The following is a 24,298-nucleotide window of genomic DNA, read 5'->3' on the forward strand; positions in this document are numbered from 1 at the left end:
TTCCTTTTCAAATATTTATTTAATGATAATTTTTTTATTAAAGCTTGAAACATAATTATTAATTCCATCAGTTAGATAAAAAAAATCCGGCTCTGTTGTCAAATATACTAGTTCTAGCGTAAATGTAGGCCACCCACTGATAATCTTGCACTGCAATTTGATGACAATGACCTTAATTGGATTGAGCCACACAAAACCCATTAATTATGCAGACCACAGTGGAACCTGGTACGTGATCAGAATTGACGCCCTAAACATAATTACCTGCTGTTGTAAGTCAGTTGGCCAGGCGGGGAACATCTGAGACTGCTTTAGAAATCCCACCGAACCAAAAATGATCTATTCGGAGAATTGCTGTTGCTGCATAGAGCTGAAGTGCTTCTGCATCCTGATAGCCATCGTGGAGGTGCTCATCCGCGGGTTGGATCGTTTTTTTGTGGATCGTAAGTGGGTCTGCCCCTTATGAATAGAAAATGCCAATAACTTTTTTATAAGGCGACAGCATCCTGGGATTTTTGTCCCTCGTGGTGAGCGGTATCTACGTAATCTGCTGCATATTCCTTCTTCTTGGAGCCGTGCTGGTGAGCTTCTTTATTGGACTTTATAATAAAGTATAAGTATAAATATATTTTACCATTTTAGGGGGTAAGGTACTTTCTGTTGCCCTACCTCTCGGTTTCCTGCCTCCGCTTCCTTATTTTGGTTGCCGAGGGCGTGTTTGTGGCCACGGAAGGCTTCGTCAATGAATATCTTGTCTTCGATGTTCTCCAATCTCGTAAGACACATCCTATTTTTCTAGATACTGTTTGCTTGCCTAACTCCGTTTGCAGTTCTTGGTCTATACTTTTGGCTGGTGGTCTTCTCCTACTACGATCTGTTGAAGGACACCTGAGTTTATATATTTGTGCTTACTTTTATATTGTAAAAAATACTTGTTTAGATCTGAGTTATGATACAAAAATCTTAACTTAAATGTATAAAAACAATGCACTGAAATCTTCCCACGGATTTATTTCTCACCCCGCCAAAACTGGAAATTTTAAACTTTTATGGAAATTGGAATGTTTAATATAAAAAATATACAGGTTTAAAAATACAATAAATATTCTCTCCGAATACAATTGTACTTGAAATGATCTTAGCACAAATAAATATTATAACTTTCATTTTTTCCCAATTATCGATATCCGATCTCTTGTGTGGGCACAACGTGCGTTTATCATAAAAGTAAAACCTCATTTGTATTCAATAAGTGCTCTCTGATAAATAAAACAAATATTGAGTGCTGAGCTCATTTTGTACAGAGTTAAGTATCCCCGTCATTTTGCTAAGATGCATTGATTGATGTTCATATATTAAGATATAAGGATCGGCAGCGAACCTTACCATGACAATTACTTATAATACTGAAGTACTCCAATACCTTCAATGAATAAGTAATATACCATACATTACAGTCTGAAAATCCCCCAAGAATTCAAGATCCGGTTGATTTCGCATTCTCTAAACTCTCTTTAATGGCAGCGATCATAAATAATATTTACATTCATGGGCTGTGGACCTAGGCGACACTACAAACTAGAACTGCTCGACGGTGCGGGGGGCAGGTGGTGCTCCGTACTCCTCCGAGGGGGCGGCGGGCGGTGGGCCGTACTGGGTGGCCGGCTTGGCCTGCTGCTGCTTGTACTTAATGAAGTACACCTCCGGCTTGCTGGGCTCCGTGGGCTCGGGAGCGGGCAGGATGAGGGGCTGCTGCTCCTCGGGCTTCTTCACCAGCACGTAGACCAGGGTCTTGTGCTCATCCTGCACCGGAGGCGGGAGCACCTGGCGCACTGGAGTCGGTGGGTTGGGCGCCTTGATGAAGATGATCTTGTAGTGCTTCTTGGGCACCGCGGTTTGGATGGGCGAAGAGGCCGGGTAGAATTCCGGCTCCTCTGGCGGCACATGGACGTACACGTTCTTGGTCACGAGCGCCTCCGAGGCGGCTGGTGGTCCGTAGAAGGCGGCCGGTGGTCCGTAAACTGGTAACGGTTGGGCAGCCGGAGCCGGGGGACCGTATTCCTTTTGGGGAGCTGGCGGCGGAGGTGGTCCATAGCGGGATCTTGGCGGTTCCGGACGGGCCAAGCAAAGGGCCAGACTGGTGGCCAAGAGGAGGAGGATACACTGGGACTGCATGCTGATCTTGCTGATGGTTCGACTGCGAATGAAGCTACTGCTGCAGGTCAATCGAGCATTTTATATGAATCCACCGCCCCAGACATTTGTATAACCCCCGCCTTTGCATAATATTTCCGATGGCTTCCCAATCGCGTTACGCGGAGCTCTTCAATCCCCGCCTGCAATCCGCGATGCATACAAATGAGCCAACGCATTGGGCCCATTTCGTTTTCGATACCCAGTGGACTTGGATTCCGTTTCCGATTCGGATTCGAACTCGGGGATTCGGATGATGAAAACGAAACCAAAGAGTGCACAGGCATACAGATTGAAGGGAGGGGCCCGTCGTCGTCACGTTCTGTTTTTGGGTCTTCCCGGCCCCTTTTCGGCCAATATTTGCCAAAAACTTACGCCTTAATGGTCGATTGCGATGTTCACTTGTAATTTATTATATAACACGATTGACACGATCGCACATTCCGCTGGTAGGCCAGGGACGGTCATTGCGATCGACGATCTACACTTAAAAATGTATAGTGCACCTGCTTCATCAAGGGGTTACTAACCCACAAGCAAGAAGAACCCATCTGCATAAGACATTTTATATATTTTATTATTTAAAGATTATCATTAGGATAAAGATTGCCTTTACTTACACAAATAGTTTAACTAAAACGGCTTACATTTATTCAAAATTTGTTCTCCTTATCTTTTTTCATTTTTGAATGAGGTGAGATGTTCAATGAGTAATTTTTAAGAAACTTTGAGACCACGAAAGTGTGTCTTGAAATAAAACTTTTTAGCTTTCGATTAGATTTTTTACACACCAAAATCAACCATTCGAACCTTCCTAAAGCTCAACAGATTATACCGCTACCGATAGCAATACCCGCTGCTTATAATGTAAAATAGTATTGAAACAGGTAGAAGCAAGTGATCATGATCATTAGTTGATCACCTGTACATTATAGAAGGCGGAACATTTCAAATTGTCATTTGTTCCATAAAATACCATGTTTTCAACCAATGTTCATTGCTACTATTGTAACCTTTAAATTTATAAAGATACTTAATTAGACTGTATCCTTGTAATCCCAAGAATTCAATATCCAGTAAAGTATTAATAGTATTCATGGCGAGTCAAATAATTTTGTGTGTCTGTTTCTTCGGTTTCTAAACTTTAGAAAAAAGTATTTTTTTTAGTTGAAGGAGTACTAAAGCCTATGGTTTTCTTACAATTGCTCCGCCTTTTCAATCAGTTTACTGGGTTTTAGACATCGATCAAAATTGTAAAATGGTACAGAAATGCTGTTGGTTCATAAAATTGCGCAAGGCCTGCATCCTAATTGCCGTGATAGACTTTATCATCAACCTGGCGGTGCTCAACTTGTCCGGTCGTAAGTGTCGCATTGTGATCCATTGTTTTAATCTCCCCTGGTAATGCATCCTCGTCTCCCAAAATTCAGAGGAGTTTATCGCACATATCGAACAGGCGGTGGCCATCTGCCACTGCATCGGCTGCACTTTCCTGCTGGGTGGAGCGCTAATCGTAAGTCCAGCCACTGGATGGTATCCCCAGTACCAGGAGCTGATCCCATACCAAAAACACCACTTTAGAGATCGACCATCCTGCTGATGTTTTTCCTTATAACCAGCCTGACCAACTGCATCATCATGATCGTGTACTGCATCGTCCTCCTGGTTAGACAAGAGCGATACCATGAGATAATAGTTCCCATCTCGGCTTTATATATTTGTAAGTGGATATATATTGGATCACAGCTCTCTCAAAAAACCACTTTCAGGCTGTGATGTCTACTTCTGGGTAATCGTCTACTCGTTTTATGTTCAAGTAAGAGCTCCCGAGCAAGTAATAGAAGTTTGATTACGTAAATTAAAATTATCAGATGATCTCCTGGTCTGAATTGAGTTATCCGTTTATCCAAGGGCTCATAATCTCAATACTATTTGAGTTCATTGCAAAACTCTCGATCGTGTATTCAGTAAACTCAAATGAAATTATCGTTTCCTTGGGTAAATCGGATTTTCAATTCGACTGGACAGTATAACAGGAAAATGTTGTTTTATTACTCAGTTGTCGGTTAAAATTGCCTTGTTTATAGGCTAATAGATCAGAAATCCGTGAGAACACCCTTCAAATCATTTGCCAAAACCGACTCTACCAAGCTCTAAATTTATCTCTTGTAAAAAAATATGATTAAAGTTCGACTACAAGTCGATAAAAAGTTTCGGTCGATGACAAGCCGATTAAAAATCAATGGATTTGTCATGCATTACAGACTAGGAAATGCCATTGTTAAAATTATCAATCATTTGTATGGCAACGCGTGATTCATCAACATCGAAGAAGTTTTTTGGTGAAAGTCTGATCAATTACTTCAGGGTAGAAATAATCCAAGTAGAGTATGTGTATATACAATTTTTTATTGTAAGAAATATTCTATGTTACATTTTTAATGAAGTCTGAGCGTATTAAAGTGCCTCTTGTGGAAAAAATAAAAATTGATACATCTTCAATTTGTACAATTTATTATTTACATGTAGTATTTATAACTAGGCCATATATAAAGGCTTTAGTATTAATTCTAAAAAGAAAAATAGTTATATATTATCTTCACGATAAGTCATTTGTTTCTGACTATATTTTTAATAGCGTCGGTTGTTGAAAAGGGAGTTACTCGCTGTTGACCAGCTCGAACCATTGCCTCATAGCTTCGCTGAGCACCAGCGGCAGTTGGTTGAGGTCCCGAACTATCACATAGTAGGGGAATGGGAAACTGTCCAGGTAGGAACTAATGTTCACAGATCCATCGGCGTTCACCGCCACATGCTGTACGTCCATAATTGAGTTCTGAAAGTAATTTGAAATTAGCACAGTTCTTTGGAATTTTCAGCGAGACCACTACCTTATTGTCCGGGTTGTCGATGATAATGTAAACCAAGAAGATGCGTTGCAGCCGCGCCAGCTTGATGGCGTTCCTGACCTTCTGCGCACCCTCGCTGAATATATTGCGTCCATCGCTGAGGATGAGCAAAAGGTTCTCGAACAGACCATTGTCGCCGCCCAAGCCGCTCTCCTCCGCATTGGCAGTGCGTATAAAGTCCAAAAGGCCGGCTATTTTGGTCTTGTCTTGTGCGAAATTCAGGGCATTTACTAAGCGCGGCCCGTCGAACTGCTCCGTGTGATTCAAAACGATCTGTGGCGCCTCTCCGAAGGATACAATGCTCAGGCGTCCGCTCTCCAGCAGCGTCAGCGCCTGCGACACCAGGGAGATGGCCTCCAGAGTCAGCGTCTTGGAGTTGTTGTGGTGCATCGACTTGGAGTCGTCTATGGCGATGGTGATCTTGTAGTCCCGCTGCGCTGGCTTTGTGCGTCGCAGCCAGATCTTGTCCTTGCGGAACTGCGATGCAATGTAGGGGATAATTTTCTTCATGTTAATGCGCCGTCCAGTGCGATAGTCGCCCTTTAACCGTGTACACTTGGTGGGCTCCAGGATTAGGCGCAACTGTTCGCAGAGCTCGCGGGCATTCTGGGTCATTCGATTGGAAATGCTTTGCCAGCTCTCGTAATCCTCGTGCTGCGGCTGTGCCTGAAGAAAAAAATAACTTAGAGCATGACCTTTTTTTTTATCAACGCTTGGGACTTACTCCTCGGAATGTGGTCAACTGCTGTTGATACTGTTGCCTGAGTTCAATCTGTTCCGCTGAGCTTAGCTCCTCCGCATGCGAGCTCTTGTCCAGAAGGATTTCGACGCTGTTGAAACGAAGATTTGAATAAATAAGTCCCAGAGAAATCGAGATAATACTCACTTGCTGTGCGCCGTAGTCTCCGAACTGCGAGGAACCGTCATGGTGGGCACCACCTCGCCTTCAATCTCCATACTCTCAGGGTTTTCCAAGCGCTCCTTAGACTTCTCGGTTTTGGAGGGCTTGTCCGACTTTTGCTCCGTCTTTTCGGCACCCAGCTGCTCGAGTTCAGTATCATCCTCAGGATCGGCGGCTGGCTCGTCTGTTTCCATCAACTCATCCACGTTCTCGGTCTCTGTTTCATCTTCCTTTGGCGGCTCTTCCTCCTGGTGCTGGATCTTCTTCGACTGTTCCTCGGTGGCATTGTCCAGTGTGGTTTTGTCGCTGTTTTTCGGCTCCTTCACATGCTGGTACTCCTCAGCCTCCGCCTCCTCTGTGGGTTCCGGTTTCTCCTGGTCCGCTTCATCCGATTCCTTTGATTCCTTCAGTTGGTCGATTGTCTTGAGTTGCTTCAACTTGTTCTGCTCGGCTTCACCTGCGATTAGTATTATGATTAAGAAGTTGTTAAATGGAAAATTGAAGTGGCCTGCTTACCTAGGGATCGCTCTTCGTTGGTTTGTCCCTGCTTGCGCTTCTCCTGCGTTTGCCTCTCGTTTTTGCGATCCTCCTGGGACACCGTTTCCTGAGTTTCCGCAATGCCTTGATGGCCGCCATCGTTGGTCTGTTAAATTTAGGTTCAATTAAGTAAGAGATGAATAAAATACAATGGAGATTATAACTCACATCGTTCTCGGCCTGGCCAACCCCATCCTTCTCCTCGCCCGTCTCCTGCTCATCGAGCTTCTGGTCTTGCTTAATATCCGGATCCTGCGGTTGCTGCACCTGGTCCGCTGAGCTACTCTGGTCCGTCTCCGGCATAGACTGGACATTTTCCTCCTTGCTAGCCTTGTCCTTAGACTCTGAGTGCTGCTCCGGCTTCTCCTCGCGTTTCTCCTCCTCCTCTTTGGAGTCCTCAGGGGTATCCTCCGGCTTTTGTTCATCCTCGTCCTCGAGTTCACCGCGTGTCTGTGTTTCCGGCTCTTCTTTTTCATCTTCGGGAGAAGCATCTTCACCGTCGGCCTGGTCTTCTGGACCTGCCTTCGCTTCTGTACCCGCCTCATCTTCTTCGGAGTCGCTGCCGTCGCTTTGAGGACCGCTCTCCTCCTCTGCAGCAGGCTCCTCCTCAGCGTCTGCTTCGGGTTCCTCAGCCGGCTGCATGTTCTCCTTCATAGCATCAATGTCAAAGGGATTCTCGTCTGTGGGCTGCTCCTCCTGATCGTCGTGACCCTCATCCACGTTATTCATATCGCCCAGGTCCATTTCCTCGGGCTCTGGCGGCTCCTCCAGCTCGTTGTGCATTGCATTAGTCTGCTCCTCATCCATTTCGGGATCTTTCATGTCGTCAATGTCCTTAGCCTGTTCCTTGCGTTTGTCCTCGCCGCTGGGCTCATTGGTGGCATCCAAGCCGTCCTTTTCGTGCTCATCCTTACCATCCTCCTTGGCCGCATCGTTCTTTGTGTCCAAGTCGTTGTGCGCATCTTTCTCGTCCTTGCTGCCCTTGCCCTGATCCTCCTCGTTCATCTCAGGTTCCTTTTCCTCCTCGGGCTTTTCCTCCTCGTCATCACCCCAAATTTGGTCGTCTAGCTTCTCAGCTCCCTCCTCCGTTTCGCCCATTTCCTTGTTCAGATCCTCCTCATCTTCAGACTCCCCGCTGTCATCCTCCTCGGGCTTCTCCACATCCTGCATCTTGGCATCAAAGTCGTCGCTCATCTCAATGCCTTTCTCCTCCTTGCAATCTGGCTCTTGCTTGTCGCCCTCGTCCTTACGATCCTCCGGCCGCTTTGCATCGTCCAGTTGGTCCTCGGACTCGATTTTGTCAGAGGCGTCGTTCTCCCCAGTGCCATCCTCTAGACCGAAGCCCTCTCCGTTCTTAGAGTCCTGCTTAGACTGTCCCTCCTCATCTTGCATTAGATCCGGAGGCACACAGAAGCCCTTGCTGCCGATCTCCACGAATACGGTCAGCACTATGGACATCATCTTGGCAGAAACTTTGTGGGTGGCCAGCTGCTGGAGCAGCAAATAGTCCGCCAGTAGTTGGTACTGTTCCAAAATCGGCAGCAGACCTATCGCTCGTCTTACGCATAGTAGCTTATCCTGATTTTCGGCATTGGAGTGCTTTAGTACCAAGAGTACATTGGAGAGCTTACCGAGCACACGGGGCAGGCTTAGCTGTTGCCAGTCCGAGGACAGTTCCCCAGTGAGGCACTTCTTCAGATGCTGCTCTTGCAGCGCCTCCTTCGACTCCTGATCCTGCTCCCTTGTCTCGCCATTTTCTGGTCTTTCTTCGGGCTTTGCGTGGTGTTTGTAAATCTTCTGCAGCGAGATAAGCACACTGTGCGCAATGTTGGCCAACTCTGTGTCCGCATTGGCCAGATCTATGGACTCTGAGGTAATCTCTGTGGTCTCTTCCTTTCTCAGGCTAGTCAGGAGCTCAACGAGTGGTTGCGCCAAAGGCAAATGATCATTTTGACCCACTCGAAGAATCGCCAAGGTCTTCTCTATAATCTGAAGAATTTGCTGATAGCTCTTCTGGTAATAGTCACACTTCTCGCTAGATAGGAACTCCAGATTGGCGGAGTTCAGTTCGTTTAGCAATTTTTGGCTGCTGCTCAGGATCTGTCTACTTAAATCCTGCAGTTCGATTTGGGGCAAGGGAACGGTCCTAACCAGTAAACTGTTGCCAGAGTTTTCGTTAAATGTTCTCGGAGCACAACTTAGAAGCAGCTTCCACTGTTTCAGAACGTAGTGAATCTGGCAAAGATTACGTTTTATTTCCGTTGCTATATCTGCACTCCTCACGAAGCTTAGGGTAGCCGGATTATTCTCGGCCTCCGGAACAATCTCGGCCAGTTTACGCAAGCTGTCAAGCGAATTCCTCAGCTCATGCAGCTCTTTGGTGGATCCAGAAAGCTGTTCCCGCTGCTGCTGCACCAAAAGGAACAGGTCCACAGCAAAGCCCTTGATGCGTTCAATGTTGGGAGGGCCCAGCTCCGAAAGGGGAGTCAACATAATGTTTTGCAGAAGCTTCAACTTGAACACACTCTTCATGTAGTACAAGTCCAGGTGCTCATCCAACTGCTGGGCACTGGGATGGAGTCGAGGCAGCATTGAGCGAATGGAGTAAGGAGGCAGCTGGAAGTCCTCGAACTCGTTGCGCAGAGAGAGCTCCAAAAGTCCACTCTTATAGCTGGCACCCAGTCGATGGAGCATCTTGAAGAGATCCGTGAGAGCTTTGCGCTTTTGCTGCAGGATCTGCTTAGCCTCCTGCTTCTGTTGAGGTCTCTCCTTCGACCGATCAACATTCAGGGAACGCAGGTGCTCACACCGCTCCAGCTGGCTGGCCAGCAAGTCATCCATGTCCGTGATTAGCTCGCCGTATGGAACCTGACCCAAGGTTTTCTTGACCACATGACGCGCAGTTCGGAAGTGTTTCTCCAGGCGTTGGAGCAGTGCATTCTCCGACACAAACTCCGCCGGGATGGCAAACTTCTCCAGCAGCTTCTCACTGGCCACGAACTGCTGGCGCTCCGTATTAAGATACTTGATTTTGTTGTAGTTCCTCAAACCCTTGCCCTTGTCAGTGCCAAAGGTGTAGTCCTTGGCAGTGGAGTCCTTGGGCTGAAATACCTCGGTGATCTTTTCTTGCAGCGCTAGTCGGTATTCCTTGAGGAACTTGTTCAGGTTCCGATGCACGCTGGCCACACTGTTGCGCATGCTAAAGTAGCTCAAGTCCTTGCTGTAGCTCTGGATTTTCACGAACTCCTTCAACTTCTTTTCGATGGGCAAACGTCGTGATTTCGCAGAGTCTGCAATCTCCCCAGAGAACTGCGAGAAATACAGCTGAAGATTATGCAGCGCTGCAATCAGAGGAGGCAATCCTTCAACCTTTCCGGCTCTCTCCACATTGTGCAGATACAATTCGAATCCGTGAAGGAGTTGCAGTCGAATATGGAAATCGCCGTAACAAGAGGCCTCCACAAACTGTCTTAAGATGCGCACCACTTGGGGCAACTCCAAGCGCTGAGCTTGTCCCAAATCCTGGGCATCCAGCAATTGCTCCTGGGCAAAGCGTTGCTCTGCAAACTTGATGTCGGTATAGGACTGATCCATTTGCTTTTGATGCAGGAACTGCTGCAGGAGGTTATAGATGAAGAACCAGTACCGATAGGCCTGTAATTCCACTTGGGCGGCTGTTTGTCCCAGGCAATTGCGCCAGTGCTGCAGCTCCAATCTTGTCCAGCGCTGAACAAACTCGGCCACCTCGATTTCCTCCGATACCAGATTGTTGTTCTTGTGAGCCACTTCATTCCAGAGGGCCAACTTCTGTCTCAGCAGCTGGAATCCCGTGTTGAATCGAACCACAGGGGCATGGGCCGGCAGTCGACGAATGCGTGAGATGACCAGCTTGATGTCCGCCAGGCCAGCGTGCTCAGGATACAGTTCTAGTTGTTCCAGCACACGCTTCTCTATCCGCACCATAACATCCAGGCAGCTTTGAATTTCACTAATATTTGAATCCTTGTAAAAATCGTACGGGGAACTGGCAGCTCCCTCCTCCAATTCAATGTCCCTAAGCTGTTTCTGCTGCAGAGCCAGTCCAAAGGCCAATCCATTGCAAGCCCTTTCATCCAGATTCGATCCCAAGGCTGTCTTGTAGTGACCATGTAAGTGCGCGAAGACCTGGAAGCGTGCTCGGTAAGGTGCGAGCAGATGGAGCTCCGATTCCTTCGAAGTCTTAGGCTGCTCTCTGTAGTAAACCGGAGTATGCTGGCTCATCACATCGATGAAGTTGCGCGCCAAGAAAGCATAATCCTCTTCAACCACTATCTGAGCCTGCTTGGTCTTGGCGCTGGCCTTCTTGTCCAGTTTCAGTACCTGCTCCAGTGTGGGTTGCGACACGAACTCGGCAAAGTCTTCGTCTATGTTCGTTGGGAAATTCTGCTCGATTTCCTGCATCTCGATGAGCTCGTCACTATCGACTCCTCCCTTGGTCTTGGTCACATAGAGACTCTCTGCCTCCGCCTTGAGTTGACAGCGACGCTGCTCCTCCTGCTGCCAGGTCTGGTTGCAGATGCTGAGCGCATCGTCGTAGGCCGCAAAGGTGGTTTCATCTATTACACTGCCCAGTGCGATGTAGTTGCTTAGCTCACTCAACTTAGCTTTCAGCAAACGGAAGTACTCATACTCGCTGTGCGGCAGCTCGGCAAGTAACCCATAGAGCCTGCTATTCCTTATAACCAATGGCTGCTGGGATGGGAATTCAACAATATCCCCGATTATTTGCTGCAGCTGCTCCGCCTGCGAAACGCTTCCTGCCTTCTGCACTCTGGCAAAGATCACCTTGAGGGACTCCAGTCCAAATCGCATTTGGTTAACAGCGCATTTGATTGGCTCCACAAAGTCTTGGTAGTATGAAGAGTACCTGGAGAGGGTGTGATGAACGAATCTCTGGGCATTGGCTAGCCACAGCTCCAGTTTACCCAACGCCTCAGTGCTGCTCTTTAGCTGCGCACTTGTCGCCGCAGAGGATCCTTTAAAGCTCCCCCATTCAGAACTAATAAGCTGGAACAGCCTGTAGAGCGACTCACAGTCGCCGTTCGAGTGCAGAAAGTGGGTGAGATCCTGTACGAGAGCCGCATACAGACACTGTTCCGGACGCAAGGCCAACTTCTGCGAAAGCTGCTGCTGTCGCTGGTGAGCAGTCTTTAATCTGTCCTCCAGTTGACTGCATATCTCCTCGCCAAAGTGCCGGTATTTCATTACAATTTTCATGAAATCATAGGCGGTAGTCAATGTGCTAAGGCAATCAATATCCTCCACTATGTATTGATTCTTTAGGCGATTCTTTTCCACGGGATCAATCAACGGGGCATTTGTGAGCAGGCATAGCTCTATGGCTCCCACAAGTGCATTAGTTAGGGAAACATCAAAAGCTGTTGTCATGGAGTCATTCTTGATATTGTCTTTCTGCAGATTTTCAAGCAATATTCCCAGTTCTTGGGTACAGTTTTCGAAGCCTGGATTGGGTTTCTGTTCCTGCTGACTTAAATGCCTCACATATTCCAGCTCTTGTAGCAGTTGACTGGCATTTTCCTGCGCCAGCGAAAGGTTATTAACCCTTCTGCTGTATTTGGGACTTAGTAGCTGAGAATTCTCCCACAGCAGATGTCGTGTTTGCTGCAGGGAGGATCGCCATTCCTGCAATTCGCTGAGTGGTACCGATCGCAGCTGTCCATTTGACTGACATATCAGTGATAAAAAGACACCTGATAAGGCTGGACCCTGATAACTGAATCGACTGGATATTTCCGTGGCGTCCTCCTCAGAAGGACCTTGAACGCAATCTAGGCGGGTGGATAGATTCTCCAACTGGTAGCATTGAATGGAGTTACGATACTGTCTTTGATATGTGCGTAATCCCTTGTAGCTGCTACCAATGTTTTCCAGCAGCGTTGCAAACTCCTTCTGGTCCTGCAGCTCATTTAATTCCTTCTTAATTTCAATCCAAGCACTTGTGACATCGGAATGCGAAGCACTCTGGAGCGTCTTCAGGCAGTGCCAAAGATTGCTGTTCAAGGTGAGCCACTGATCCGTGTACAGAGGATTCACTTGCTCATCGAAGTCTTCACGCAGAGTTCCCGTCAACAGACGCTCCATGAATAATTCCCGTAAAGCAGCGAGTAATAGTTGTGGGTTATTGGTAGGTATACCATCTGGGTTAATATATGATTGACTGTCTTCCGTTTCGGTTTCCAAAAGGGTCTTGATACCATTGAGATCCAATTCCAAATCAAATCCATTTTCTGTATGGTTTTCCTGGGCTTCCTTCAGCTTCCCTTGCAGGCTTCTCAGGCGGGATAGCAGTGTCTCACTCGACAGGGCGCCATTCAATTCGAAGGGCTTGAGTTGAAAACCATGTATGTTCTTACGCTGGAAGGAACGCCACTTGTTGGCCTCATCAGATTGAAGAAGCTGCCATCTTTTGAGCCAGGAAGACAACTCCAAGTTGCCGTAGCTCGGTACCACACACAGTAATTTTTCCAATTCCTCTAGTTCAGTGTGGAGTTGGATCTGTTTAAAAGTAATATGAAATAGTTTAAAACAATGTAGAATTACCTTCTGAAATAAAAAGATTACTCACCTGTTGATCCTGGTAGTAGGGCTGGAACTGTGTGAACTGCTTCGAATAAATCTTGCAAGACACGTTCAGAGGGCGCCTAGTCTCCTCGATGTACCCTTTCATTTTAAGAACACTTTCTTGAATAGCTAGCTTTCTATCAGAAGAACTATTGGCATTCAGTTCGAATAATGGTCGCAGAAGGTGCTTCTCCAGCCACTGGAAATGGAGCACCAACTTGTGCATCAGCGGGACATGTAGCTCATTGCTGTACAGCAGCTTCTGCTGGGCCGTTGCCAAGATTCGATTGAACCAATGGAAACGTGTGACCAATTGCGCATACTGCGGCAGATCCAAATCAGCTGCCTCCAAATCCTCCAACAAGCTAATATGTAGAGCCTCGAGAAAACTCGAGAGATTCGCTAAGAAATGATTAAAGTACTTTTCAGTCACTTCTTGCTTGAAGAGGGCCTGTGAATACTGCAGTGCATTCATTTCTTGTACTGTTGTCACTGAATTAGAGGGTATGTCATTCACCACAAGGCGTGCAAGAAGCAAAGCGCTCAAATTTAGAGGCTTTAGTTCAGAACTTTCATAATCAGTTGAGTAATCACGGAGTCTTGAAAAGAGTTTTCGGTTCCAGGGCAGATTGACCAACGTTCCTTTTACACTGTAACTCCTTTTCTGCAAGCAAGTGTATAGATTCCGAGACAACTCTTGGATAGAAGTATGTTCCGACAGCCAAGGTTGTAGGTATAGATGTCTTAGTTCCAAATCGCCGAAGGCCGATGACTCATAAAGTATATAAAGGATGTGACGAATGAGCTGCTGGAGATTTAAGTGATTCAGTTTAAGATTATTCATTTGCTGGAATAGAGTTGCTAACTGCTTTTGTGGAATATTTTCTCCTGAGGATGCATTCAGTAACACTTTTAGCGCGACGGCCTGCAGTTTGATCAATGTCAGGGAGTTAAGGTTTCCAGAACTCAGTACAACGTCGCTGAGTAAATCCTCTTGGACAGTAGCATCTTCAACAAACACTTCTGTCTGTGCCAACACCACTTCGCGCAGTTTGTTCTGGTAGTACGACAATCCATAGCCCATCAAATCCGTGTTAGCCGAGTATACATAAACCTCCATGGCGGCCACATAAATGGCACGTTTTAGATGATAGCCAATCCTCTTATAGGCAGCGCTCAGGAAGGCAAACTGCGTAAGGTGCGAGATGGAGTAGTTATTGAATTCAGTCAGCTGACTTATGCTCTTATGAATTCCCAGGATGCAATCTATGGCCTCCGTTTGGTGCACACCTTGCTCATGGACAAATGCACGCATATCATCTACAGAGTAGTTATCCCTGGATAAGGAAAGCTCAACACATCGGTTGCGCATGGCTCGCGATAGTTCTCCATTCTTGGGATCCACGGTTAGAAAAGCGCAGAAATTCCTTGATTTGTAAACCACCTCAGCGCTATCCTGAGCACTTATTCCCTTCTCAGCGATTAGTAAGCTGCCATTTGGCTCAAATACAGGATTCAGACGATCCAGAACGGCCGAGGAACATAGATTCACGTGCTCCAGCAAGATGAATTGTCCGCACTTTAATGAGGTCACAATTTGGGAGTCCACCCATTCGAAAGATCCTCCGGTGTTGAGGGAATCTGCCGTTTTTAAGTATGCTTGGAGTAGCAGCAGTTGAGACTTGGTTTCCGGCAACTTCTGGATTGCCTCAACATGGCAGTTCTGTGGTGTGCTCTCCAGTATCTCAACGAGTTTTCCTAAAGCTCCCAAGCGCTCGCTGAACAACTTCAGTTCGTCTAACACACTGTGTTGTTGGGATTCTAAAACAATATATAATTTAGAAGATGCTTGTTTATAGTTTAAGATATACACTTACCTGCTGTCACCTTGGCCAGCCTATTGTACCTGCTCCAGTTGTTCCACAAGTGTTCCACAAACTCGGACTGAATCTGCTGGACAAATGCCCGTTGAACACAGGCGAAGACTAGCGTCTCTACCTTCTTGTAAATTACTTCCAGATGACGATTTAAATCAATCTAGTATGAAAAAAAGAGTTAGCAAGAAGTAATTTTTATATTAACTCCATAATCTCACCTGCTGGAAACTACCAGTTACGGAGTCATCAATGATATCCGTATTGCACAGCCGATTGGACAGCACGCAGAGGGCATCGATCAACTTGGTTTTGCCACTATCTGTGGATCCGCACAGCAGTATAGGTTTCTCCATGTGCACAGCCTCGACGATTTGCTTGAGCAGCTGCCTCTGGCTGTCCAGCAGCAAAGGTGACTGCTCCTGTCGGGAGACCAAGTCCAGGACATCGGCTTGTTCCCGTTCCAACACCACATCGTTAAGATAAACCTTATCTGCTGTCCAATAAAGAGCCACATCGTCCGAAACCTGATTCAGCTCTTCGGCATCGCATTGGAAGACGGTGGAAAATACATTTCGAATGTACAATTTATCTTGGTCGCAGCGCATCCTTTGGTAGTAGACCAACTGCATCCTCTCGTAGAGAGTGAGCAAGAAATCCTTGAAAGCGGACTGGAAGGATGACGGTGAAGATGCCAAGATGTACCCAGTTTGCGGGTTATGGAGCAGATCGCACCAGCGGAGAATATCACGCAGGTTAAACTCGTAGGGACCTCCTTTGTATCCAAACTCCATGGAAGCCACTCCACGATCGAGCTGCTCAGAAAAACGCACCAAACGAGCAGATAAATCAAAAGGACTCGAAGATCCTGAAACTCCCTTTCCCGAATATATGTCAAAAAGATTACCGCCAGCTTCGTTGTCCGACAATTTCAAGAAATATTCACTTAACTGATCAAAGTACTTTCCGTACTTCACATCCACCACATGGAGCAGATCCTGGGTGGATAGCTTGCGCAGATAAACTTTGGTAAAACGATTTAGGAAGGACTGGGGTAATCCCTTACGACCGCCGCCTTGCTTTAAAGGATTTTGGCAGGCAAAAATACGCGTTGAGCCAGCCAAATGGAAGCTTTTGTTTAACTCCGGAATGTAGACTTCTCCACGATGATCCAGCACCGCGTTGAGACCTTCCAGTACAGATTGTGGTGCCAGATTCAGTTCGTCCAGCAGAATCCAGGTGTTCTTTGCCTTCAGAGCGGCCAGAAGTGGCCCATCGCGCCACACAAAACTGCCTATTTGGCGGCCGGAAGATGCTGCATTTGATTCTAGCAAGTTATCCTCAGCAGGCAGATCGGTTCCGAACAGATCAGCCAAATCGGTGTGTTCGCAAAGATTTATACGCACAATTTGGTAGCCAATGGCAGCCGCAATGCTCTCCACAATGGATGTCTTGCCCACACCAGGTGGACCCTCCAAGAGGACTGGCTTTTGGAGGGAAAGTGCTGAAAGCACACGGAATAGATTTTGCTTGGTAGTGGGAGCATCGAATAAGAAATCTTCTTTAGCCGGTGTCAAGCGCTCCGGGTTAACATCAATGAAAAATGGACGAATTCCAAAGCGGATATCATCCAGCTGGACTTCAACTCCTCGTTTCTGGCTCACTTCCTCCAATGTAAAGTTTTCACCCAGGATTAGACCCGCCTGCTTGATGGCCTCTTTGACAATACTGGATTTAAGCAGCTCCACCTGCTCCTGTGACTCATGGGGCAGCATTTCCAGTGCATCCAGAAAGATGGTTTCCAATCCAAAAATAGCCTGCTCTGCAAAGCTCAGCTTTCCATTGCTAACCATGTAATTGGCCCAGGCCAAGATGTCGCGCACTGAGAACTTGAACTTCTCGTTGGTATCGCGAATGTGGAGCACTATTTCCACCAGGTACTCGGCCACTTTGTGGGTGTTGATCACCTGACCTTCGTGCTCCTTTTGGCGGTTCATGCAGTTGTAGGCAATCTCAATTAGGTCCTCCTTGTTATCAGAGGGCAAGCACCAGACCTCTGTGAATCGATTCCTTAGGGCAGGGGATAGCTCTTTCTTACCGAAATCACCGCCAGGATTCATGGTGGCCAGGAACTGGAAGCCCGGCTTGGCCTGCACCAAAAAGTCGGGATTTGCATCCAACTCTGCGACGCCGCCCTTCTCAGCCAGCAACACCGTTCGTTCTGTTTCCAGGATGCAGTTTAGCCGTTCCAACACCGAGTCCTCAGCCAGGGATATCTCATCGGCCATAAAATAGGAACCCTCTTGCATAGCGTATATCAAGGGACCATCGGCCCATTCGAACAGTTGAGTAGATTCCTTGCCACGACAAGGTCGCAATCCTCCCAGAAAATCGGCTCCTTCGGTGTGCATGTGACAATTGAGGATTCGCAACTGGACATTCGCTATGCTGGCGAGCAGCTGGCACACAGTGGTCTTTCCACAACCCGTGGGACCAACGAGTAACACAGGTTCATCGAACTCCAGAGCCTTTGCGGTAACCACAGCCATGCGTGTCATATTCCGGGTCCAAACGATGTCTCCTCGCAGCTTAAAGTTTCTTATGGCATCAAGGATTTTTCTACTCACCATGGAGGAGCTTTCCCTCTCGGTTTGGACATCAAACAGTAGCTGGAGATCCACTTTCTTGCGGAAGTTGTCGAAAAGAGTCTTCTCTATAAGCTCATGTTCGTCCTGCGAACGCACTTTTGAGGACAGAACCAAATAGCCCTCCTCAACGAGATGCTGATTCCAGTCGTACTTAGTGTCCTCATGCAGAGACTTATCCGCATGGGTATATCGGTTGCCCCAGCGGAAAAGATCACGAAGGGTGAAGACCTGCTTGGAGGTATTCTGGCGATGTTGCTGCAACTGGGTCATGCAATGCACCATCTTGCGAGCATATGTCGGTGGAATAAAGCAGCGCTTCTCCAAAATGGTCTCCAACTCTCCTCGTGGTATGTCACCAAAGTGCAGCTCTATAAAACGATTCTTGAATGCACGGGACAGGGTCTTTCTTCCGCCATAGAGTCCTGGAGGATTCTGAGTGGCAAACAACATAAAGTTGGGATGAGCCTTCACTAGGGTTTGGGTCTCGGCGATGTACAGCTCTCTGTTGTCATCCAAAACACGATTGAGAGCCTCCAGAATGTCCGTAGACGCAAGATTAAGCTCGTCCAGTATTATCCAGTAGCCATGGCGCATGGCTTGCACAAGAACACCCTCCCTGAAGGTTAACTTTCCATCCAAATCCGCCGCATAGGTGCCAATATACTCCTGAAGGTCCGTGTGCTCATGGTTGTTGATTCGCAGGCAGCGATTTCCACTCCTCCTGGCCACGTAATCAATCAAACTGGTTTTACCCGCACTGGTGGGTCCCTGGAGCAAAATTGGTAGCTTGCCAATCGAGATGATTCGGGCCAAATCCTTGAGGTTCTTCTTCACACTTTCCGTGAGGATGTAGTGAGTGCATGGCTGCGGTTCCAGGTTGCCCGGCTGGATCCAGTAACCCTCGAAGTCTAGGTAGTTCTCACCCAACTGGGGCAACTGCTTGCTCAAAATGGCCTTGACATTCGACAGCAACGCATTCTGGATAAGAAGAAGCACCACATGATGCGAATCGGGATCCAACTGGGTGAGAAAACTCAGGCAGAAGCTTTCATATAGATTCCTCTCAATGGAGCCGCACAAATTCCGCGCGCAAATGCGCAAGCTACGGCAAAGTGTACGCAGGGAATATACCGGACGATTCCCGAGGCCGTCATTCAACTGCAGTTCGGACAGCTTCCGCAGGGATTTGTACAACTGGACGATGCTGTGCACGGACTTCCTCTGGATGCCAGTATTAGCCAGATAATCACTAACCAGCAAACTTAAATCCGCATCCGTTGTGAGTTCATCCACAAAGAACTCCGTGAAACGATTACGTATGCCCACGGGTAAATCCTTTTTGCCAATATCTGTGTTGGGATTCATACAGGCGAAGATGCGAAAGTCTGGATGCCGTTTTACGGGCGTAAAATCACCGCGTTCCAAGAGCACCACAGAGCCCTCAGGCTCGAGGATGGTTGAAAGACATTCCAGCGTTTCCGCCGACGCCAAGTTAATCTCATCCAACAAAACCCAGTCTCCGTTGCTAATGCAGTTAACCAGAGAGCCGGGTATGAAGGCAAAGGAGATGTTGATGCTCTTGTCCAGCTGCAACTGGAGCTTCTGCAGCTTTTCTCGCAACGTCTGCCAGCGGGGAAGCAGCTTATTCCGCTTTAGTTCCGGATTCTTGGCCACCTGTAGACAGATATTGAGCATGGTTCGAATGATCACAGCGTGTCGACCACTGTTATAGTGATTGGCAAACAAGCGCAGGAACTGCAAGTTTTTCTCCTCATTAAAAGTTTCGCTGACGAGATACTCGAACTCATTTGTCAGTGGGGCCAAAACGTAGTTCAGTTCGACGGGTTTGAAGCCACCAACCAAATCTGACACATCCGATTGGTTGTTCATGTTGACCACCACCAGTTTGTGCTCCGTTCGCTCGGCGAGGTATTGCACTGAAGAAGTCTTTCCCACTCCAGTTTCACCCACTAAAAGAACCGGCTCCGAGTGGCTGACACACACGGCGATCCGCTCCAGGATGCAGCTGGCGAGACGAGTGAAGGAAAACGTTGTTCTGTTACTGCTGATTCTACCAATAGCCCTTCTTGTTTGCTGCGTTAACTTTTGTCGCTTGAGGTCCTGCTCCGACGTGTCCTCGTTCTCACCGTTTTCCAACTCCAATTTGGCCAAAAGGCTAGCTCTTCCGATTTTTATGTGCTCCAATCCGAATTCCACATCTGGTTTGTATTCATTTGCGAAATGCTCGCAACGAGAACGGATGATGCCCAACTTGGCGCCGATGCTTGTGATCAAAGCGATCTTTTCCTTGCTTTGCGACAGATATGAGCAAAAAACATCCACTGCGTTTTGGAAGACAAAGTACGCACATTCCGAACTGGTCACCGAAAACTGGGAGTTGGAGCGGTGGCACAGTTTCACCAAGTCACGGGTGGACACCAGTCTGCCAGAATTGGGACTCGAGGAAAGTGAAACTTGCTCGAAGGGCAGGGCTACATATTGCTCTGTGTTGTCCGCCTTGTCGCCCGATTCCTGCTGCCTCAAGTTATCCGCTGATGTGTGATGGCCACTGGAGAAGGTGAGGAACACATCCACAATTCGATTGGCCACCGTAGCCAACCTGGGATAATTGATGCTGACTACTTTGCAGAGTTCATTCCGGGAAAGTGGTAGAATATTGATGGTATAAAGATACTTGTCCAACAGCGAGTAGAGCGATTTTTGACTTGAGTTGCTGGCTGATTTGTTGGTTCTAAAGGAATGGAAATACACATTATTTAAAAGTGCATGTATAATTGACAATTTTCTTACCGCACTGTGACAAACAACTGAAAACCAGGCTCTATTTTCACGGAATCACGGAAGCCGGGAACACTTAGGCATTTACGCTCCAAAAGGCTACTCAGAATTATGTAGGTGTCTTGGGTGGCGGCATCCAAATCCTCCAGTAACAACCAGTAGCCATGCATGACAGCCTTCAAGAAAAGAGGTATGTTGAAATAGGGAATATGTAACATATTTCATTAACTCACCTGCGTCAGAACGCCAGGCAGCCAAACAAACTCCCCCGGTACATCAGTGCAGCGATACTGGCCCAGTAACATTTTGCTATCGGTCTGATCTCCAAGCTGTATACGTAAAAATCCATTCTTTTGACTCGTCTCACCCAAGTCTAGCAGTTCCTCTAGAGGCAACTCCTCCAGTTTTCGCTTGCTCCCTGTCGTCTTTGGCTTCTTTTTCGGTGTAAGTAGTTTCTCCTCCTCCTCGGCTTCTTTTAAAGCCTTCTCCCTACTTGCAATCTCATTTGGCTTGGGGCAAACGCGTCCAGTTTTTCGTGCCAGATACTCAATGAGCGTGGTTTTGCCACAGCCCACTGGTCCCGAAAGGCAAATGGGCTTGGCAGCTGCAACTCCAAGGGCAATGCTTCGTAGATTAACCACAGTGGAATCCACCTTCACAATGCGATCATAGCAGCCATCGTTGCTGGCATAGAACTCCAGGTTCTCCTTGTTGAAAGTGGGAAGGAGAACACCCTCGATGTTCGTCACAGCCTGATTGATTTCCTGCAGCGGCAGGCCTAGCAGTTGATCGGAGGCGTCTGGTTTATAGCTGCCAAACGAGCTTCTGGCTATTGTCCATGCCTGTTCCTTTTCGTGGTCGAACTCCAGACGTGTTTTAGTGGATATTTGCTCGTTCAGGGCGTTAAGCTGGGTGGCACTCATGTTTGTGAGCATTGCCATGATGTGGTTGCAGTACAGCTGCACCTTTGGGTTGGATGACTTGTGTGTGTAGGTGGCTATAAAGCTGGACCAATCCCACAGCTCCCGGAAATAGGGTGTGTCGCTTTTCAGCAACTGATAGCAGCATGTGATGAGCTCCAGTTCCTCCAGATGGGCGGTGGGACTGCCATTCTTTAACTTCTTGCTGGGCAGACTGTCGTCGCTCTGATTTTTCTCAAAGGGAGCTGGCTTGTCCTGGAAATAGCTCTTGGCAAATCTGAAATGGAAATGATTAAGGCACTGTTTACGGAGAAAATCCACGAGGAGCACCTACCTCTGCGCATCCAGGGAGAAATCCATGAGCTTGGCCAGCGCCGCGCACTCCAGCTGATACTGGCGGAAACTTTGACTGACGGAATCCCAGCGGAGCGACATGGAGAGCAGCAGGAGCAGCTGCTCCTCGAAACTCACGGCCACGGGCACCGTGTAAGCGGGCAGAGGCAGTTGCTCGCTGAGCGTCCGGAACAGTCGCTCCACATCTTGGGGAACGTATTTCTAGAGTGCCCAAAAGATCTAGTAGGGTATTTTCCAATTAAAAGCCAAATCACTCACCTGCTTCTTGATAAACTTCTGTAAACTTTGGGCAAACACGTTGTCTTCAGACTCATTTGCAGTCAGTTGCAGCAATCGCTGGGCGCCGAGCCGCAGCTTGCTGGCATTCACCTCCATCTCGCCAGGAACCACTCAACCGTATTCTAGGTAGTAATTCTATATTATTTCAGCTTGATCCTGTTAAATTGCAGAAAAAACGTCCCGCAGCGAAGAGCAAAACACGCGAATTCAAAACACGTGCAGCAGACACAATCAGCGTTGCCAGCCAGTTGTCGGGGGAACAACTGTTTTGCTCCGTCTGGCAGGGATGCCGGTTTGTTTACCTTTTTTGCCGGCACGCCACGGAAATCTGGCAACGCTAACCGGCATATTTTGCTTGGTTTTTGTTGCTGTCTTTTGGAATTCCAGCAGTCACAGTGAACACTCACTAAAGAAAACAGATAAATTAATATTAATATTAACTTGCGCTATAATATATATATACTTTTATTTTATTTTACTAACTTGCGCTATGGAAATCAACAAATGCAGATGAATTTATTATTAGATTTTAAGCTTTGCAACTAATGAAGGTAAATATATTGAGCCCACTCATGGCGTTGCCACATGGCCAAAAGAACGGTTCTTTTTGCAAGCGCCAACAAAATTTAAGCAGAGTTTCTCTTCGAAAAGCGTCCACAAAACGCGACCAAGATGGGTTCCAATTATATAGTATTGAACATCGACGCCCACTCCTGGACGGAGGAAGACATCCTCCACTTTCCGACGATCAGCAAGCCCATTTCGCATGGTGGGTTCACTTTGACGCCAACCGGACACTTTGAACGCAGTGCGCGAGGAAAACGATTCATTGTGGTGCCGCCGAAACACCAATTTCCGATCTTCCTGCGGGACAAAGGGCCAGAGAAGCTGGAGAAGATCCCCCAAGTCGATCTGGACAACATGCTCCAGTTTATCGAATCGACGCGGTTCTCCTTCCTCAAGCCGACCAACAACATGCGCGTGGAGCTGAATGCCCAAATAGTGTGCACCAGCGAAGTTCTCGAGCTGATGATGTGTGCTCCCTACGAGAACAAGACGGGCTGGTCCCTAGGAGTCTCCCGGTACCGCAACACCATGTACATCTGCCGCATGGCCAGCGAGCATGCCGATGGCTTCGACCACGATCATTTCGGGAAGATATTGCAAGAATCCTTGATGAGTCAGCTGCACAAACACTGTGTAGTTGGTGAGTGGTCTCTAGAGATATCCAGTAATCCATCATGTAACTCTATCCACTTTTAGAGAACGTCGTAGCGCCCAGGAGCGAGCAATCACATCAAGAACCGGGACGCTTTCATGGTGTCTTCTCCTTCGACTTGAATGGCCATCGAGTGTTGTTTGATTCACCAGTGCTGGCTGAGTCGAGTCCCCATGCATTGTAAGTCCTTGCCAGTTCTACCAAATCCCATTACCTACTTTAATCTTATCTGATCTCCAGCAATGGTCCTGCCCAGAACTGGGCAGATCTGCAGATGCGTTCGGTGCTCATGAACCGACTGGACTGGACAACGCACAATCGCACGGAGGCCCTTAAGTGGTGGGCCAAGTGCTTCCTTCTGGGCATCGAAAGCCTTTATATAGCATCGCGCGATAACAATTCCTTTGTGCACAGCATAAAAAAGACTTCTGTTCGGGATTTGTGGAAGGATTGCGTTAGTATAATTTGATTTACATCATTTTAAAATATGGTTTCGGTCACACATATGTAGTTTATTGAAGATCTCTTCCTGAATATAATTATAAAGTAAGGATAGTCATTACTATACTTACTAAGTTAAGGTATTCTTACCGTAAGATGATTTTTTAATATTTTAAATTCAGAGGACGCACAGGTGTCCTACAAATTAAAAAATATAGAATAATCTTTTGGTTTCACAACTCAAATAAATTGTGACATTTCTAATAAAACCGCGATCTTCTTCCACAGGAAAAGGATTGGTCGACCGGTGTGTGCGCCAACTTTATGGTGCGCCTGCTGGGCTGTATGTCGCAAGTCATGGCACCGATCGACTGTCCCAGCACCGTATACCTATTCAAGTACGACGCAAAATGTGGCAAAGTGGCCTACGCGGCCTACCCAGGACGCAATCAATACACATTTGTGGCCGACTGGTACCGGATGATGCTGGACGAACACATCGAAGACTTGGTTATGAAAAATCGGGATACACAAATCAAATCGATGTAGCTTACATAATTTTTCAATGACCTAACGAATTTAGATTTAAGGTGGACTGGTTCC

The 24,298-nt window shown here is 47.3% G+C and overlaps 5 protein-coding genes across 6 annotated transcripts; 3 read left to right on the plus strand and 2 right to left on the minus strand.

Moving 5' to 3' along the window:
* The first annotated feature begins 267 nt into the window (after positions 1 to 267).
* Positions 268 to 948, plus strand: LOC119551309. Its single transcript, XM_037860603.1, has 4 exons — positions 268 to 443; positions 496 to 581; positions 643 to 775; positions 831 to 948. Exons 1-4 carry the CDS (start codon positions 335 to 337, stop codon positions 890 to 892), a joined length of 390 nt encoding a protein of 129 aa, XP_037716531.1. The 5' UTR covers positions 268 to 334; the 3' UTR covers positions 893 to 948.
* Positions 949 to 1,492: 544 nt separating this feature from the next.
* Positions 1,493 to 2,205, minus strand: LOC119550607 (leucine-rich repeat extensin-like protein 5). The gene has a single exon (XM_037859430.1). It carries the CDS (start codon positions 2,173 to 2,175, stop codon positions 1,579 to 1,581), a length of 597 nt encoding a protein of 198 aa, XP_037715358.1. The 5' UTR covers positions 2,176 to 2,205; the 3' UTR covers positions 1,493 to 1,578.
* A 1,172-nt stretch (positions 2,206 to 3,377) lies between these two features.
* Positions 3,378 to 4,298, plus strand: LOC119550970. 2 transcript variants are annotated; one of them, XM_037860005.1, is made up of 4 exons: positions 3,378 to 3,554; positions 3,624 to 3,706; positions 3,775 to 3,913; positions 3,963 to 4,298. In XM_037860005.1, the coding sequence occupies exons 1-4, from the start codon at positions 3,452 to 3,454 to the stop codon at positions 4,040 to 4,042; spliced, it is 405 nt and encodes a 134-aa protein (XP_037715933.1). In that variant the 5' UTR covers positions 3,378 to 3,451; the 3' UTR covers positions 4,043 to 4,298. The 2 variants fall into 2 exon arrangements, 1 of the variants encoding a protein (XP_037715933.1); XR_005219514.1 differs by having other exon boundaries at positions 3,385 to 3,554; positions 3,813 to 3,913; positions 3,963 to 4,292.
* Positions 4,299 to 4,690: 392 nt separating this feature from the next.
* Positions 4,691 to 22,220, minus strand: LOC119551979 (midasin). The gene is made up of 13 exons (XM_037861694.1): positions 22,015 to 22,220; positions 21,737 to 21,957; positions 20,716 to 21,679; positions 20,495 to 20,658; positions 15,257 to 20,435; positions 15,039 to 15,198; positions 13,166 to 14,982; positions 6,709 to 13,095; positions 6,520 to 6,646; positions 5,989 to 6,460; positions 5,827 to 5,932; positions 5,085 to 5,768; positions 4,691 to 5,029 (listed from the first exon to the last, which is right to left on the minus strand). The coding sequence occupies exons 1-13, from the start codon at positions 22,129 to 22,131 to the stop codon at positions 4,853 to 4,855; spliced, it is 16,575 nt and encodes a 5,524-aa protein (XP_037717622.1). The 5' UTR covers positions 22,132 to 22,220; the 3' UTR covers positions 4,691 to 4,852.
* Positions 22,221 to 22,647: 427 nt separating this feature from the next.
* Positions 22,648 to 24,268, plus strand: LOC119549198 (protein cutoff). The gene is made up of 4 exons (XM_037857027.1): positions 22,648 to 23,242; positions 23,299 to 23,434; positions 23,495 to 23,708; positions 23,984 to 24,268. Exons 1-4 carry the CDS (start codon positions 22,708 to 22,710, stop codon positions 24,242 to 24,244), a joined length of 1,146 nt encoding a protein of 381 aa, XP_037712955.1. The 5' UTR covers positions 22,648 to 22,707; the 3' UTR covers positions 24,245 to 24,268.
* The last annotated feature ends 30 nt before the right edge of the window (positions 24,269 to 24,298 follow it).

The sequence above is a fragment of the Drosophila subpulchrella genome, chromosome 2R, assembly GCF_014743375.2.
Source record: "Drosophila subpulchrella strain 33 F10 #4 breed RU33 chromosome 2R, RU_Dsub_v1.1 Primary Assembly, whole genome shotgun sequence".
In the NCBI taxonomy this organism is placed as follows: domain Eukaryota; kingdom Metazoa; phylum Arthropoda; class Insecta; order Diptera; family Drosophilidae; genus Drosophila; species Drosophila subpulchrella.